Source organism: Gallinula chloropus, assembly GCF_964237585.1.
Source record: "Gallinula chloropus genome assembly, chromosome: 1".
In the NCBI taxonomy this organism is placed as follows: Eukaryota; Metazoa; Chordata; class Aves; order Gruiformes; family Rallidae; genus Gallinula; species Gallinula chloropus.
Window position 1 is genome coordinate 54,237,817 of NC_140085.1, and position 15,437 is coordinate 54,253,253.

The window sequence follows — 15,437 nt, forward strand, 5'->3', positions numbered from 1 at the left end:
CGCGTCTTCCCCTGTTTTCAGAGCCCGAAGCTTCTGCTGAGGTATGGTGAGCGGTGCTGGTGAACCCACCAGCCTAGGCAGGACATCTCGGCTCTAAAACCTGTGATCTAAGCCGTGGATTGCCGAGTGCCGGGTCAGAAGGGAAAACCACCCCTCACGTTCCCTCAGCTCCATCGCCCGGTCCTTCAGACGCCGGGAAAGAGACAATAAAACACAAAGCGCCTTCGAAGCTCTAAGCGGCCCGGGCTGAGCCGGGGCTCGGGGCTCGGTGAGGGAATCTGCGCTTCAGCCTTTACCTTCCAACCTCTTTTCCCTCACCCCGCGCCCGGGCTGGGGAGCCAGCACCTCCCGGGGGCCGGTGCGGGGCAGGCCCCTGTCCCGGGGCTCGGGACTCTTTCCCGGGCACCAGCCCCCCGCGGCGGGGCCGCCCCGGCGGGGAGGGGAGAGGGGAGAGGAGGGCAGCGCGGCGGCGGGGCGGGGGCGCGGGGGGGGGGGGCGGGCGGCGGCGGGGCGCTGCGCGGCGGGCGGCGGGGCGGGCGCGGTGCGCGGCGGGCGGCGGGGCGGTGCGCGCCCGCCCGCCGGTGCCGCGCGGGGCGCTGATGCCGCGCGGGGCCGGTCGCGCCGCGGGGCGGCGGGGCGCGCAGGGCGGGCGGCGGGGCGCTCGGCCATGGGGCGCGGGATGTGGCTGGCGCTGCTGCTGGCCGCCGCTGCAGGTGGGTCGCGACCGTCGGGCGCTCGGCGTTCTCCGTCCTCCGCGGGCGTGCGAGGTAGAATGCGGGGCCGGGCGGGCGTGTGCGTACCTACACGCGTGTCCGTGCCGATGCGCGTATGTCCGCGCACACGCATGTGTTGCGGGTGCATGGGGTAATCCCCTAGGCGTGTGCGCAGCGTGTACACACGCGTCGGTGTGTGTGTAATCTGCGTACGCGCACGTCTGCGTGTCCATACGCGTACATGCTGTTGTGCGCGTTATGCCCGTCCTTAGGTGCGTATGTCCGTGGATGCTGTGTGTGGAGGTGTGCGGTACGGACGTGGAAGGGCAGGAGCACTGCCAGGGGCCGGGGCTGCGCTCCCAGCCCAGCGCCCCTCGCCGCAGACAAAGAGGGGTCCGGGCGCGCCGCGCTGCCCGCCGAGTCTCCGGCGGGGAGGCCGGGGTGGGCGGGAGGGGAGAGCCGGGACCGGGAGAGTCGGCGGGGCCGGGAGTGCTCGGCCAGGGGGTCTGAGCGTGGGACAGCCGGGGGATGCCAGAGGAGCGGGGGCCCGGCTGCTTCCCCCCCAACTCCCACGGGCGGGACGCGGGGGAAAGGCGCTGCCAGCTCCGCAAGCGCTTTCGGACGGGCGGCGGTGCCCCGCGCCGCCGGGGTGCGGGGGGCGGCAGGCAGGGCAGAGGCAGGGGCAGGGGTTTCAAAGCCCCCTTCCCGCGGCATAAGCCCTTTGCGCTGAGATCTGCCCGCAGCGGGGTCCCGCCGCGCCGCAGCAGAGACAATTGGGCATAAACAGTTTGCATAACGCTTCCTCGGCCGGTCGCAAGCCGAGTGCCAATTTTCTTCTTTAAAAAGGAAAAAAAAACCCCTCAGATGGGAAACAAACATTTAATCAGGCACAAGATATAAATGAGACATCACAAGGCAAGTGTTGCTAAAGCACTTAAGCAGGAAGCGTATGATTTTCCATGGATGTTTTACAGGTGAGTCATGGTATTTGCTGCATGCTCTTACTCATTGCCGAAGACACCGGTCTGGTGTTCATTCTGTATGTACAGCGTATAGAATGGGAGCATTTAATTGGGCAGACTCATTAAGTGCAAGTAAGGAGAAGCAGCACCTTTTCCAGGGCTGCGGCAGAGCAGCCGCGAGCTCGGGGCTGACGGCATGGAAATCTTCCTGCTCTCCTCTGTCCTCCTGCCGAGTTCCTGTGGCAGCCGGCGTTGCACTAGAAAGCTGTCACTTTTCATAACATACGGTGCTCTGCATCCGTCATGCAACTCCTTCCAATTCAAGTGAAAACAAACACCCTTTCAAAGGGGGTTTCCTCTTCTCCCCCCCGGCCCCCCCCCCGACCCCGTTCCGCCCCCGGCATGGGAAGCGGGGTCTGCGTGCCAGCAGTGTTTCTCAAATCCTGCTGAAGCCAAGGTCCCTGGCCCCAAATCTGGCCCCAGGTGAGGAAGGGACTCTCCATGCTTGGCCTGAAGACAGCTGCAGTCAGTGACCGTGCGTGACCGAGGCCGGAGCATACCAGGACATTGGAGCAATCAAATACCCTCGGCTCCCAGGGTCTCACATGGGAATTTGGTAGCCAGTCTCTTCTGGCCGGCTCAGGCAGAGCCTTGCCTCCGTTCCAGGGATATAGCTATGACAAGCCCTGCCATCACAGCAGTCCTGGGTACACCTTTCACTGACCAGGTCCTCCTCCACTGCCTCCCCGGGCGCCACAATCCATGGTGTGCAAAAGCCAAAAGGTCTCGGTGAACACAGGCAGTAATCTCAACCTGAGGGTGCTGACTGAGCCCTGCTCTCTGTACCTCTTTGAAACCCTGCCTTGCAATCCCACAGCCGAGAGAAGCGCGGTATCTGTTTTAGCGGCTAGCTGCGCTGGGGTACGTGTAGCCAAAGAATCCAGGAAAGCAGCCAAAGACATAAATTAGGCCAACTGATAATATGATAATAGCACTCACTTACTCACCTACCCCTCAGGAGACCTACGTGGGTTAGTTAATGTTTATATAATACTTTGGAAAAGATGTTCAGGAGATGGAAGTGATATGACGCTAATTTTACAGATACATTTGTTTACTTTTCTAGCATAACCGTATTCTACACAGTTAATATAGATCATCTTGGACAAATTTTTACCCGGCCCCTGTAGGAAGCCCAACCTCACTGAGCTTGTTCTTGTTCACTAAAAATTTCCCAAGACTGCTTAGCCAGTGAAATCTGGAGAGTGGATTCAGAAATGCTTTTTACTGGGTGCATGACAAGCAGCAGTCCACATCTGTTCTGAATAATCAGTATAGAAAAACTATAGAGATCTCTGGTGGTAGAAATGTTTCCTTACCTGGGTTTTTCTTGAGGAGCATAAAGAGTGGGAAACGCTGTCAGACTCTGAAGGCTTAGCCTGTGCTAGTGCATATTATAGCTTAATTGCTGGTATGACACTGTAGACAAAAGCTGAATAAACCCCAGATAAAGGATTTATTGGATGCTAAACTGGAACAACCTTTGGACATAACAAAAATGCTAAGAAGAAGCCGTAATAATCGGTGCACAAAGCTGACTATGTATGACTGGCCTAGCGATGAAGAAGACATTATGCACATCAGATGCTTTGGCCTGCCCACATCCAAGTCATTACAGCTTTTGGTTTGGGTTGGGTTGGGTTTTTTTAATGTTAAACAGCTATGGGTTCATCAAATACAGCCTTAACCTACTGTTAGATTTGCAAATAAAGACATGGAATGCCCCTAATCAAACATTCCTGCACCAGGAGGGTTTCACTGCAGATGGTTTCACACCGAACCCCATGGTGATTTTATTTTTCTTTGACACTTTAACTGTGGATTTTTAAATTGACGAGGCTTCCAGAGAGATTTGAACAAACCCCACAGAACCTCAGCTGCGAGGCAGCTTGCCAGCATCATTTCAACCAAGGATTACTTCCCCCCGCCCCGCCCCTGCCTTTACACACATCAGTGAGAGCCTTCCCAAACCTAAGCGGTGCCTCGATTCAATCCTGACCTCTGCAACAGTTTGGGACTGTGGGGAGGTTCGGGGTAGGAATGGATGGGGTGTGAAAGGGGGTGAAGATTTGAGGTCATTGGTGGCAGGAGATATTCCTACCCGCTCTTGCACCCCTGACACCTGATCTGTCTCATGGAGAGCCAGGACACAGCAATGCTCTCCCCTGTGGCTGTCTGCTGGCCTTCCACCAGCATGCCACCCTGGCTGTCCCAGTGCTGCAGGCAGTCCGACTCTCTTGTGCTTTTCTCCTCTTTCGCAGAACCACCTGGACCCCCTTGGAGGCTGCAGGGCAGGGATGGCATGGCCATGGTCACAGGCCACGAAGCCTCAGCCCTGCTCTGGGTCCCTGGGGGCAGGAGGGTGAGCTGGAGGTATCCCTGCTCTCATGCTGTCTGCTCTGCTCTGCAACCCCCCCCATATGGATTTTCTCAAGAAGGAAAGCCCTGAGGGCTCTTGGTTTGTTTTGATGCTACAGACCCTGAGCTCCATGGAAGGGAGAGCTGAGCAGCAGTGCTGTCCTCTCTCTTGGCCCCTCCTGAGCTCTGTGTGTCTCAGAGGGGGTAGCGTCCCCAAAAATGTGCCTCGGGGCAGGTCTGCTCCCACTGTGATGGGGTGTGCCCACCTCTGGAGCCAGCTTCAGCCCTCTGCTGTCTGTCTTGCAGGTCTGGGCAGCACAGCAGGAGCGGGCAGCCCCTGTGAGAAGGCCTGCAACCCCCGGATGGGCAACCTGGCACACGGGAGGGCGCTGCAGACGGAGACAGCCTGCGGGCGCCATGCTGCCGAGCCCTTCTGCGCCTACGCCGAGGATGACCAGCATCGCTGCAAGCCCCCCGCCTGCAGCCGGTGCAGCGGGACCCACGCAGGGCTGGCCCACCCCCCTGCCGCCATGGCCGACTCTCCCTTCCGGCGGCCCCGCACCTGGTGGCAAGCAGCCCAGGACACCCCCCGCGAGACCATCCGGCTGGACCTGGAAACCGCCTTCTACTTCACTCACTTGATCTTGGTCTTCAAGTCGCCCAGGCCAGCCGCCATGGTGCTGGAGCGCTCCCAGGACTTCGGTGAGACGTGGAAGCCTTACAAATACTTTGCTGCTAACTGCTCGGCCACCTTCGGGCTGGAGGATGACGTGAGTCAGAGGGGAGCGATTTGCACTTCCAGGTATTCGAGTCCTTTCCCCTGCACCGGAGGAGAGGTAGGTCTAGCAGGGTTAGGGAGATAAAGCCCTCCCTCCAGCCCCCCTTTCCCTTTGCAATCTTCATTCCCACATTTATGCTTATTTTACCTCACTGTCATCCTTTGTCGCCGAATTTACTTCACAGGGTGAATTAACACCACTCATTCCCAGGTGATGTAGGCACTGCCCTGCCTGCTGTTTTGCTGAGATCGTGATCCCCCTCTTTTCTGAAAAGCTCTTCTTCCCCCGCCTCACCCAGTGAAAGCCCCCACACAACTGCAAACAAGGCAGGTGCTGCCGATTCCTTGGGAATGCCAAAGGGAATGTCACTCTTGACAGCCTTCTCCAGCCCTTGCAGTCGTGTGGTTTCAAGGTGATGCAATTCAGTCCAACTTTGACCCAAACACCACTACATTAAGACTAATAGTCACCAGGTTCACTTTAAATAGCGACTGCCTTCACATCACTACATGTAATGGTTACCTGCAAGCGTGTGACCATTCAAAGTAGCTACTGACCACGCGGAAGTCCCATTCCCATAAGCCACATTAGCCAGGTAATTAAGAAAACTTATACCTCATCCTTTTTTTTTTATTGGTGCACACTGATTCGCCTGTGAAATGAGCCAAAAAAAAAAAAAAAAAGAAGAAAGAAAAGCAACATCATGTTTGCAAAGAGGCAGAATACATGTGAAAAATAGACGTGAAAGATTATTTTTGATATCAGGAACAGCAGGTAATAAATCATGCACACTTGGAGGTGCTACCAATAATACTCTTCCCTCTGATGCCTAAGCCTGTCCCCATGGTGCCAGAGACCCTCACTAGGAGCCAGGGCTGCAGGGCTGCCCTTCAGGCAGGGTTGCCACTCGTGGGGATGAGTCCCCAGTGACCAGCTCTGGACTTTAAGGGCTGCTCCCTCTAGTGGCCTAATTTAATGAGCTTCTCTGAAGTTCATCAAACTTAACATTCCCCTCTGACCTAACACAGAGAAACTGCATCAGGGGTCAGTTATATCATTGTAGTTTCAGCTGAGAACTGGTTTTGAGGTGAAAGCCTGGTTCTTGGAGACCAGCTCACCTGCTCAGATCCCTTTGCAGTCATTTGGGGCCACCTTTAGCCATGCCCTGGCTGGGAAGCCACTCTGCAGAAATGCCAAGAGCTCTCTTAGCTGTGTCTCAGGAGGCAGCCAATGTTCCACACACTCATCAGCTCAGAAGCAAGGATCTCCAGACCTGCCAAACAGACCCAGGACAGTTAATTTCATTAGCTCAGCAATGGGTTTAAATCAGATACCTGGTGACGTAAAGTGCTGTCTTCCTCTCTTCTCCTGCTTTCTCTACTCATGCCCTCCAAAAACCTGTCTGAACTTCCTGTCACAGTGAAATATATAAAGGGGTTTGTAAGAAAGATGGAGAAAGCTTTTTCACCAGGGCCTGTTTGGACAGGACAAGGGGCAATGATTTTACATTGAAATTGATTTAGATCAGATGGAAGGAAGACACTTTTTTATGATGAGGGCGGTGAGGCCCTGGCCCAGGCTGCCCGGAGAAGCTGTGGCTGCCCCCTCCCTGGCAGTGTCCAAGGCCAGGCTGGATGGGGCTTTGGGCAACTTGGGCTAGTGGAGGGTGTCCCTGCCCATAGCAGCAGGGTGGAACTACATGGCCTTTGAGGTCATTTCCAACTCAAACCAGTCTGTGGTTCTGAGTCAGGGCTAGTTACAAAGTTGGACCTAGGAAAGGAATGATGGAGGTACTCCTGGGAATTTTCCAGTCCCACAGCACTTCTGGCAGCCTGTGTGTCCCACCACCTGAATCATAAGGCTATGCCAGGCTGTGATACAGGGCACAGACCTAAATCTATAGCTCTTGGGCCAGCCAGCAGAACATGTCTAGGTTACTCTGACTTGCATGCTCCTTTTTTTAGCCTTCCCAGGGATGGGAAACTCGGCATCATTCAGGGAAGCATCTGCCTCATTTGTGCTGGGTTCCATGTAGCTAGCACCCCAATGTGGCTTATCCTTCACTCCCCCCATTGATGTGCCTACACACCAGGATAGGGACTGAGCCTGGCAAGAACCTGTGCAAATCCTGACGTCGGGATGGCTCCTCTACGGTTTGGGGGCGATGTGTGGGAGTCGGATCAAGGCCTTGTGTGTGGAAACCAGTGCCTATCTCAAGAAAGAAAGGAACTTAGTGGTGTTTGAGGCATCTGCAGTAGCACACTGCAAAAAAAAAGAGGCTATTTACAGAGCTTGTTCCTGTGGGATCTCTTGTTTTGGCATCACTTTAGTTTGTGTTATTGCGAAGAAACTATAAAAGCCAAAGACTATTTTGTTATTCCAGGTTTTAAACTCATGTTGAGTCCAAGGGGCTGGAGCTTACAAGATTTTACTTACATGGCACACTTCAGTTCCCTGCATGTAAACACCACTTTTTACCTGCAAAGTAGTAACAGCAGCTTTCTGGTGACCAGATGGCAAGCCTGCATGCCTAGCAAATATCACCCTTAATTTATTACAGCATGCTACATTCCAGCAATTACTTGGAACTGCCAATAGCAACATGTATCTCACCTAAAGAAACATTGGAGTTTTGTGTTCTGTTTGGTTGTGCTTTACTCCCACTTCTGGTAGCACCTGACGTCAGGCATGTGGAAGCAGTAATTTCACTTGAAACAGTGGTTTCAAGTATGCAGCCGTCTGAAATGCCCAGGTCTGAAGGGTATTGTTTAATTGCAGCTCATTGGCCACAGTTCTCTTTAAAGCACAAGCCTAAATTCTTCTAGTGCTACTGGATTTCTTCCTTCACTTTTAGAGTTGGGTTTTTTCCAGCTGCAGTGTAGCAACTGCAGCCTGTGACCCAAACTGGCACCCTCGGTACACCACTTTCTCCCACCTCAAACATTTCAAGGCCACATGTGCGTTTCCAGGCACAGAGTCAGGGCTTGCAGGATTTCCTGGGAGGGTGGGGGGTCTCTGCACGCTGCTGGCAGCTCCGTCACTGCTGCTCATCCCCCTGGAAGAGCCATTTGCAGAGCTCAGGGGAAGCCTCTGGAGATGGTGGCTCACCCCACACGGCACCTGAGCTCGAGCACAGACCCATGGCTGTTTGGGCTGGTGGTTTCTGGCTTTAGCCCTCTGCAAAGAGCAGGTGGTGCTGATCTGCCTGTGTTTCTGCTGATTGTTATGGTGCCTGTGAGCCCCGTCTCAAGGCAGCCGCACGCAGCAGCTCACAGTACTCAGGAGTTTATAGCCTCTTTTTAACAAATCACCTGCCTTAATCTGGAGCAAAAGTGTATTTGCTTCAGTTTTTACTGAAAAGAAACATCAGGCTTTTTGCATTTCTTCCACCCTCATCATCACGAGTCATTCCTTAAATGCCTAGTCCAACTCTTATGACAAATATCCTCCCCCATCACAACTTTGCCATGATGTTGATATTGAGGAGATTTATGATACACAGAAAACAAGCTGTCAGGCCTGTGGGATCATTTCACAGAGCTTGTGGAGGAAGGAGAGATGCTGAGTTAGCTCTGGGAAATGCCTTTCATCTTTCTTCTGTTGTAGAGTTCTGACTTTCCTTTGCTGTGGTGGGACTGGGGTGGTGGAGGGCGCTGGGAGAACGGTCTGCATGGCAGTGGGAGCTGGCAGTGATAATATCACACGCCATGTGTGGCACTTGTCAGGTTTACTGATGGGTAGAGTGTCCTCAGCAGGAACTTGGCAGGTCTCTGCCCTTCCTTGCTACCTGTCCCTGATGCTGAAAAAACACCAGGCATTGTTGAACTCTACTTTGGATGCATCTGAGTCCTCCACCCTGCAGCAGGAGGGTCAGCAGCCTAATGGTGGGATTAGGAAGGAAAGGGCAGATCTGGACAGAACTGTAGAGGGAAGATGTTGCAGGCTGCATGGCACAGTACTGATGTCAGGAACACTGCACTGACACCCTGGGTTTGGTCTTAAAGGCTTTCTCTGTAGAAGTAAACATGAGTCTGGGTGTTCTTAAATACTTTGCCGAGTCCCTTGCCGGCGCGCCCTGGCTGTAGTCTGGCCTCAAGCAAAGAAGGACCACCCTTTCAGCAGCCAGGAAACCAGTGACTTCTCTGCAAGGATCCAGGAGCCAAACAAAACAACTGAGTGCCTCCTTGATGAGGAACAGAGGAAAGAGGTGGATGATGGGCACCGGTCTCCTGCCCCACCATCCCCAGGCACTCATTGCAGTGTGGCCGCAGGCTGGCACTGCTTTCAGGACCTTTCAATGCTCAAAACATAGTAGCAGGTTGTCCACCATCATGGAGTATGTTCAATATGGGAGGAGAAGGGGAAAGGAGGAGGAAAGCTCAGTACAACTGACCCAGCTTTCCAGCAAGCTTCAAAGCATCTGCCAAATCCAGAGTATTTCCACTGTTTTCCAGGGTGTAACCCTTCAGCCACATCATTTCAAGGGAAATCAGAACTGGACTCACCAGCCAAACATCATCTGATCTAAGTAAACAAGATGCAGAAATAACCTCTTTCAGCATCTTGCTTAGACAGGAAAGTCAGTTTTATTAGTACACAGAAAAAGCTGTCTTCCCTACTGTAATTTCAGCCAGCATTACTCTATTTCTTCCTTTGCAGCCTAATCTGATCTCTCTTCAGGGCTCCTCACCAAGGGGCCCTTAGCAGATGTTAATTCTTTAACTGTGAGCGAGAGTGACTGTCCACTCTGCAATGCAATTATCTCACTCACTTTACATTCCCATCTGTGGGCAATTCAGATTAGCTCGCCTGACTTGTCCCCATTTAGGCAAGCTCCAGGATAAAAGGACTTACTGAAGCAGAGTGTCCTTGACAAGATTTTAGTAAATTAGTAGCTTATTTGAGTGTTCATCTATTCAGAATACTGCTAATAAATCACTCAGAGACCTCCACTATTGTTGCTGTTTGCTATTAATAGGAGAGGCGTATTTGCAGCTCCACTGTGTTCCAGTAACAACTTCTAACGTGCTTGTAACTTTTGAAACACCACATACTGCTCTTGTGCTGCGGGGTTTGCATCTTACTGAGTGTTTTATTGCTCTCATGTGCCTCCTGTAGCAAAAAAAAACCCACCCCAACCCTTCAAATGTTTTGCCTTGCGCTGTTGCTGCACGCAGCCTGCCTCTGTTCCTTCAGGATCTGGACACCAGTCCTGGTGGTTCTACCTGAAATTAGCTCTGTTGAGGAGGGGTAAAGCGTGTCCTGCTGCTCAGAGGTTTGGCCTTGGTGATGGATGATGAGGAATTGCAGCACACACTGGCACAAACAGGAGTTCAAGTTGCTCAGTGATTTTTATCCTGGAGCCCTAATTTTGGGTTGTGGAAACTCCATTGCAGCCTAGAAACTTTTGCCTATTTTTTTCCCCATCTTTTAGACCTGAATAAGCTTGGGTTTAAGCTCATCATTGCTGTCCCTAACTGAAGCTACATCTCCGTTACTCTGAGATCCTTCAGGGATCTCATGGGTCATGGAAGATTTGAGTTCAGTCACTTGGAGGACTTGGGACTCCACAAAAAACCTGGCCAAATATGCAAGAATAACTTTGAAACAGCTGGGGACGTCGGCATATTAGAGGGCTGCAAACAGCATTTTTTTGATCATCCTGTGCCACTGGTGCCTGCACAGAGAGAAAACAAAGGCCCAAACGGACCAGAAGGAAAGAGGAATCCTGGCTGGTGTTCAGCAGTGCTCAGGACACGTGAGGACACAGCTAGGGAAGTATGTTTTCAAGTCCCATCTCTACACTTTGTAGAAGTGTTTTTTACAGGAAAACCAAACCAAACCAAACCAAAACACCCTCTTTAACAGCATCTTCCTGATGATTGTGTCTTTGGCAAAATGCAAATTGTCAGGTACTGTACAGAAATGCCCCGTGCAAAGGAGAGTCTGTTCAGCTAGAGGCCAGGGGTGATGGGGGTGGTGGCAAGACCCAGCCAAACTCTTTGTATTGTATCAGTTAATTTAGCAAGGCATGGGGGCCATTATTTCATCAGCATAAGGATAATGATACGTAGGGGAAAATTTAACAAGACAAAATAAACTGTGTCAGGCCAGAGTTGATGAAATAATGTAGGAACCTAGAAATCACAGGGCTGTGGCATCTGACCATGCAGTGAGGGGTGGCTGGGAAGGGTTGGTGAGAGCTGAGCGGGATGCATGCCTGCCGGGCAGGATGCCGTCATCCTGTCAGCAGCCTGGTCCACGTCTCTCAGCCCTGCCCCCTGGCACCCAGCCCGTCTTCCCAAGCCCTGTGTGGGTTTTTCAGTGGCTTCAACGTAGTGGGGTGAGGGGGAGCTTCTCCCCTTAAATAGTGGAGCAGCTAAAACGGGAGAACTGAGCTTAGTTTTCCCCTTAGTGCCTGAAAGGACCCAAGATGATGGCAGTTCTGGGCACATGAGGAGATAACCTTTTTTTCTCCAGGGAGTTTTACCTTCAAAGATACTTTTGCTCCAGAGTTTGGGCACCATCAGGGCTGAGTGACACAACTGCTATTTTCTGGGCACCAGCACCTGCTTTTTTAAGTTCTCCATATGGGGAGTGCCAGGGATGATACTGTCAGGTCTCTGGGCCAGGTTGTGGCCAAACCCTCCCTCTCTGGCGCAGTCATTGCCAGAGGACAGATGTGTCCCTTTGCTGGGCATCCCAAGTGCTCAGCATCTCTGGGGGACTGGGGCATGTGAAGGCCAAGATGCTTTTCCAACCTACCCGGTGATGCTCTGCATGATTCCCCCCCTTGCAGCTAGCTCATAGGAAGTACTCATTGTCTCCTTTTCTCCCTGGCTTTCCCAGTGCTTTTGGCACTTGGAGGTTGGCCCTGCACTTGGCCAGCTCCTGAAATGCAGCCGCCTCTGGGATAGAGCATAGCCAGTGTTTAGCAGTGCGTATCGGCCGTCCCCCATTCAGAGCAGCGAGCTTCTAACAACTGCAGACCAGGGCTTCTGGACTGGCCTCCAATTATGGCTAAAGCAAATTATTCCTCAGAGGGAGCTTGACCAGTCCATGAAAGGGGGTATATTGTAGCCTGCCAACAGCAGGAAGGAATGGGGTCCCGGGGCTCCAGGAGACCCTTTCCAAACTTCTTATGTAGGAAGTGAAGAACACTGTACCCACACGAAACAAGAGAAGTCTGGGCAGACAGAATTTAATTCTCTGAATTGGCACCTGGCCTTGTTAGCAGGACTATTGTTTCTCTTGAGAAAAGTGCCGCGGGATTTCAGTCAGAGCCTCTCTTCAAGGCACTGCACCCCACCGCTTCATTTCACAGTTCATTTTTGGCATGAAGGGAGGACTGTCTTACTTATTCAGCTCCCAGTTCGCTGGCTGCGACGTAGGGCTGCCATGTTTCTCCTTGGATTTCCTGGATACAACTGGTTACACAAGGAATGTGCAATCTAAAGCGGTGAATCCACACATCTCAGAAGTTTTGGATCAAAAGCTTACAGGGACTTAACCTGAGATTAATCACCGTGCACAATAGGTGTCAGCATGAGATATCCAGTCTATGAACATTCAAAATCCTACACGAATGGGGAAGCCCTCCAATTCTCCCTGGGCAACATTTTCAGAAAGAAAAGAAGTTAATGTCCTAAAACAGACTTAGTGCACACGTATGCCATGTAGCATTACCAGTCTCTGCACAGCCTCCCTTATTGCTGTGGTCAAAATCTGCAGCCACGAGTTGGAAGGGCAGTGCTGGTGCTGTTTCTCCCCGTGTTTTTGACTATGCCTGTTCACATATAATCCAGGCAGGTGTTCTTTTTCCTAAAATTAAGCATAGCTCATGGTAACTGGGTGGTTTATGCATTCAGCTCTGTAAGACACAAAGCCTTTTCATTATAGATATGAGCAACTGAAAAATGCTAATGAAATGGGGTTGCTCCTACACTGAGAGAAATCCCCCCCCCCTTCCCCAGTACTGTTGCAGGCATGATTGCTGAAATGCTAACCTGCTGCCTTGCAGGCTTCAGCAGTGGCTTGTCATGCTCAAGCACTTTTAAAGGGGTTATTCTGCAGCTCTGGGGAGTGAGCCAGACTTTCTTATGGCCCTGCCTATCAACCAGCAAGTCCAGTTCTCTCTCCGGCTCTTTGGAGGTAGCTCCAGGTTTTCTTGGTCTTCCATACACACAACTGGTATTGCCATCATGCCAAGGCTGAGAACATCTTTGTGGGGGTAGGGAAAGGAGGGGAATTGCTGGGGGGGAAAGTATTTAAGTACCATCTTTCTTGCTGAGTGGTCAAAGGACTCCGTGTCATCAGCTGAAATGTGCTGGTACATTTTCCTGTATGGGATAGTGCAGCCTTGGAAAGGGTGATTCTGAAGATGACAAAAAAAGTAGTAATTATTTTCCTTGGTAGCACATAGCTGATGATATCATGCATCTGGAGGGTTTTGTAAGCCAAGAAACTGAGTGTTTCAATCTGTTTGATGGGTGAAAGTCATTATTAGGCAAAATAAAGCCATTGTGGAATAAACTCAATGCTTGCAGAAGCACTGCTAACTGGAGGTGGAGAAATTCAAATGTTTTGAGTTGTTCTGAGATGGAGAGAGATTTTTCTGGTAAGAATATTACTTCTGTCTGCATGAAGGCAGGCATGACCTAGCAGTGTTTCATTTTCATCTAATGAAATTGTGTGGTGGGATGTCAAAGTGAAGCTGAGAGGATGACTCTCATCTGATTGATTATTGCCAGAGATGTCAAGGATCCTGGAGAAATCCCAAGGCTCTTACCTGGATCTCCTCCTGCCTTTTCCAGCCCTCCCTCCCCCCTACTGCCTGGCTGCTGCCTGTAAGTGCAAATTCATCCCATACAGCTTCTTGCCTTTGAGAATGGCAGATGAAAGCCTTGAGTTTCCCAAAAGATGAAAGCTGCCTTGCTAAGGCCACTGCAAGGGCCAGTTATTTGGTATCCTCCTGAAGGCTCTGCAAGATTGCCTAATATTTTGTTGGTGAGACAAGGCATTATTTGCCTTGTTTTAAGTGCTGTAAAAGATTGCAGAAGGGCTGTAGTCATGGGCCAAAATGGAGTGCCATTTCTCCGGGGTCTTGAGGAGTTATGGGGCTGCCATTGGTGGTACACAGCAGGTTTCCATCACCATAGTTAAGGACACGGACAGAGTGCTTCTTGCTGTGGACTAAAAGGGGGGCTCCACTGCTCAGTGTGACCTTAGTCTCTCTGACAGTCACCTCTCTGCAATGGCAAGGCAGGTTTCCCATTTTTTCTTGCTGCTTCATCTCACCTGCAAGATGCTGAAGTGTGCACTGTGAATATGTACATGCAGGGGATGGTCAGACATCTCCATGAGAAGGAAGAGATACTCTTCCCTGCAGTCCACTCGGTCTGACAGGCAAAAAAACAAAGTATGCTAGAGGTGCTGGTGGGTGATACCTGCCCAGTTTAGGCCAATGAGCTTCCCACACCATATGATTTATTTACAGCATCTGCCAAAACCTCTTTTTTAAGCCTAGGGTCACTGCCATGAACGTAGCACAGAGATGCACATGGATTTCTCTCTTAAAAGCTCTTTTGCTTGGTGTGGTGATATGTCACATAGCTTTGTTTTGTCAACAGAGGGTACCAGGACTGTTGCTGTGCTAGCTTTCTTCACAGTGGGAGGAGTCCACCAGGCTTGATTTTCTGAAGGGACAAGATTGTTTTCATAAAATTTTTAAGGATCTTAACACCTTTAAGATATATCTCCCAAATGTGTTTCATGTTAGTCAGTGGTTTCAAATATTTTAAGGACAGACCAATGGGCAGATGCAGTGCAGTGCAATGACATAAGGCCTGTTTCAGTAGGGAACTAACCTAAAAGGTAGGGGAAGACTTTGCAAGCAAAACGCTCCTCTGCTGACACATCTTTCCCCTCTGGGAAGAGCCAAGGAGAGAGCATGTCAGGAGTTCACCATGCTGATGCTGAAAATCCTTGGAAGCTAAAATGCTGACCAGGAAGGAAACTGCTAGTATGGGGTTGAGTCCTCGATACTGAAACTGAGACTAGAAAAGCCTATCTGGGAGTTTCGGTCTTTCTCAGAGGATGTACGTGGGTGGGGAGTGTGTCGGTTGTTGTAGCTCTGGTGGTTAGACCATGTGTCTGATAGATGGGGCACCTGAGCTGCTCCTGCACTGGCAGGGCTGAGGGAGCTCCCTCAGACCAGGCAGTTCCCATGCCTGAGGCTTCCCACTGCAAAAAGGGGTCCCCAAAAGAGTCAGAGCAGGTAGGGCTATCGCTGCTCCTCACCAGTATTTATTGCTGGGGCATGAGTCTTGCTGCTTGGCACAGCAAACCTTGAGAGTCAAGCCATCCTCACACATACAGTGAGGCAGTTTCACCTCTGTCTTTCTTGCATGAGTTATTTGGCATAAGCTTAATCACTCTTTTCTGGGAGGGTGCAGAGGGACAAAGTGGTCTCATCCCCGAGGCTCCTTTGCACCATCAAAGGGTGCCAGAGAAGGAGTGTGTGACTGACACCCTCTGTGAGGTGGGAGCACCTGTCTGGCACTGTA

At 51.5% G+C, this 15,437-nt stretch overlaps 1 protein-coding gene across 1 annotated transcript in view; it reads left to right on the forward strand.

The window, feature by feature from the left end:
- Positions 1-667: 667 nt before the first annotated feature.
- Positions 668-15,437, forward strand: part of NTN4 (netrin 4) — a gene marked incomplete at its 5' end in the record, with an annotated part of 48,669 nt that continues 33,899 nt past the window's right edge. The window contains 2 exons of the mRNA XM_084268352.1: positions 668-713; positions 4,400-4,929. Of these exons, the coding sequence (XP_084124478.1) occupies positions 668-713; positions 4,400-4,929 (576 nt within the window). The remainder of the gene's footprint in view (positions 714-4,399; positions 4,930-15,437) is intronic.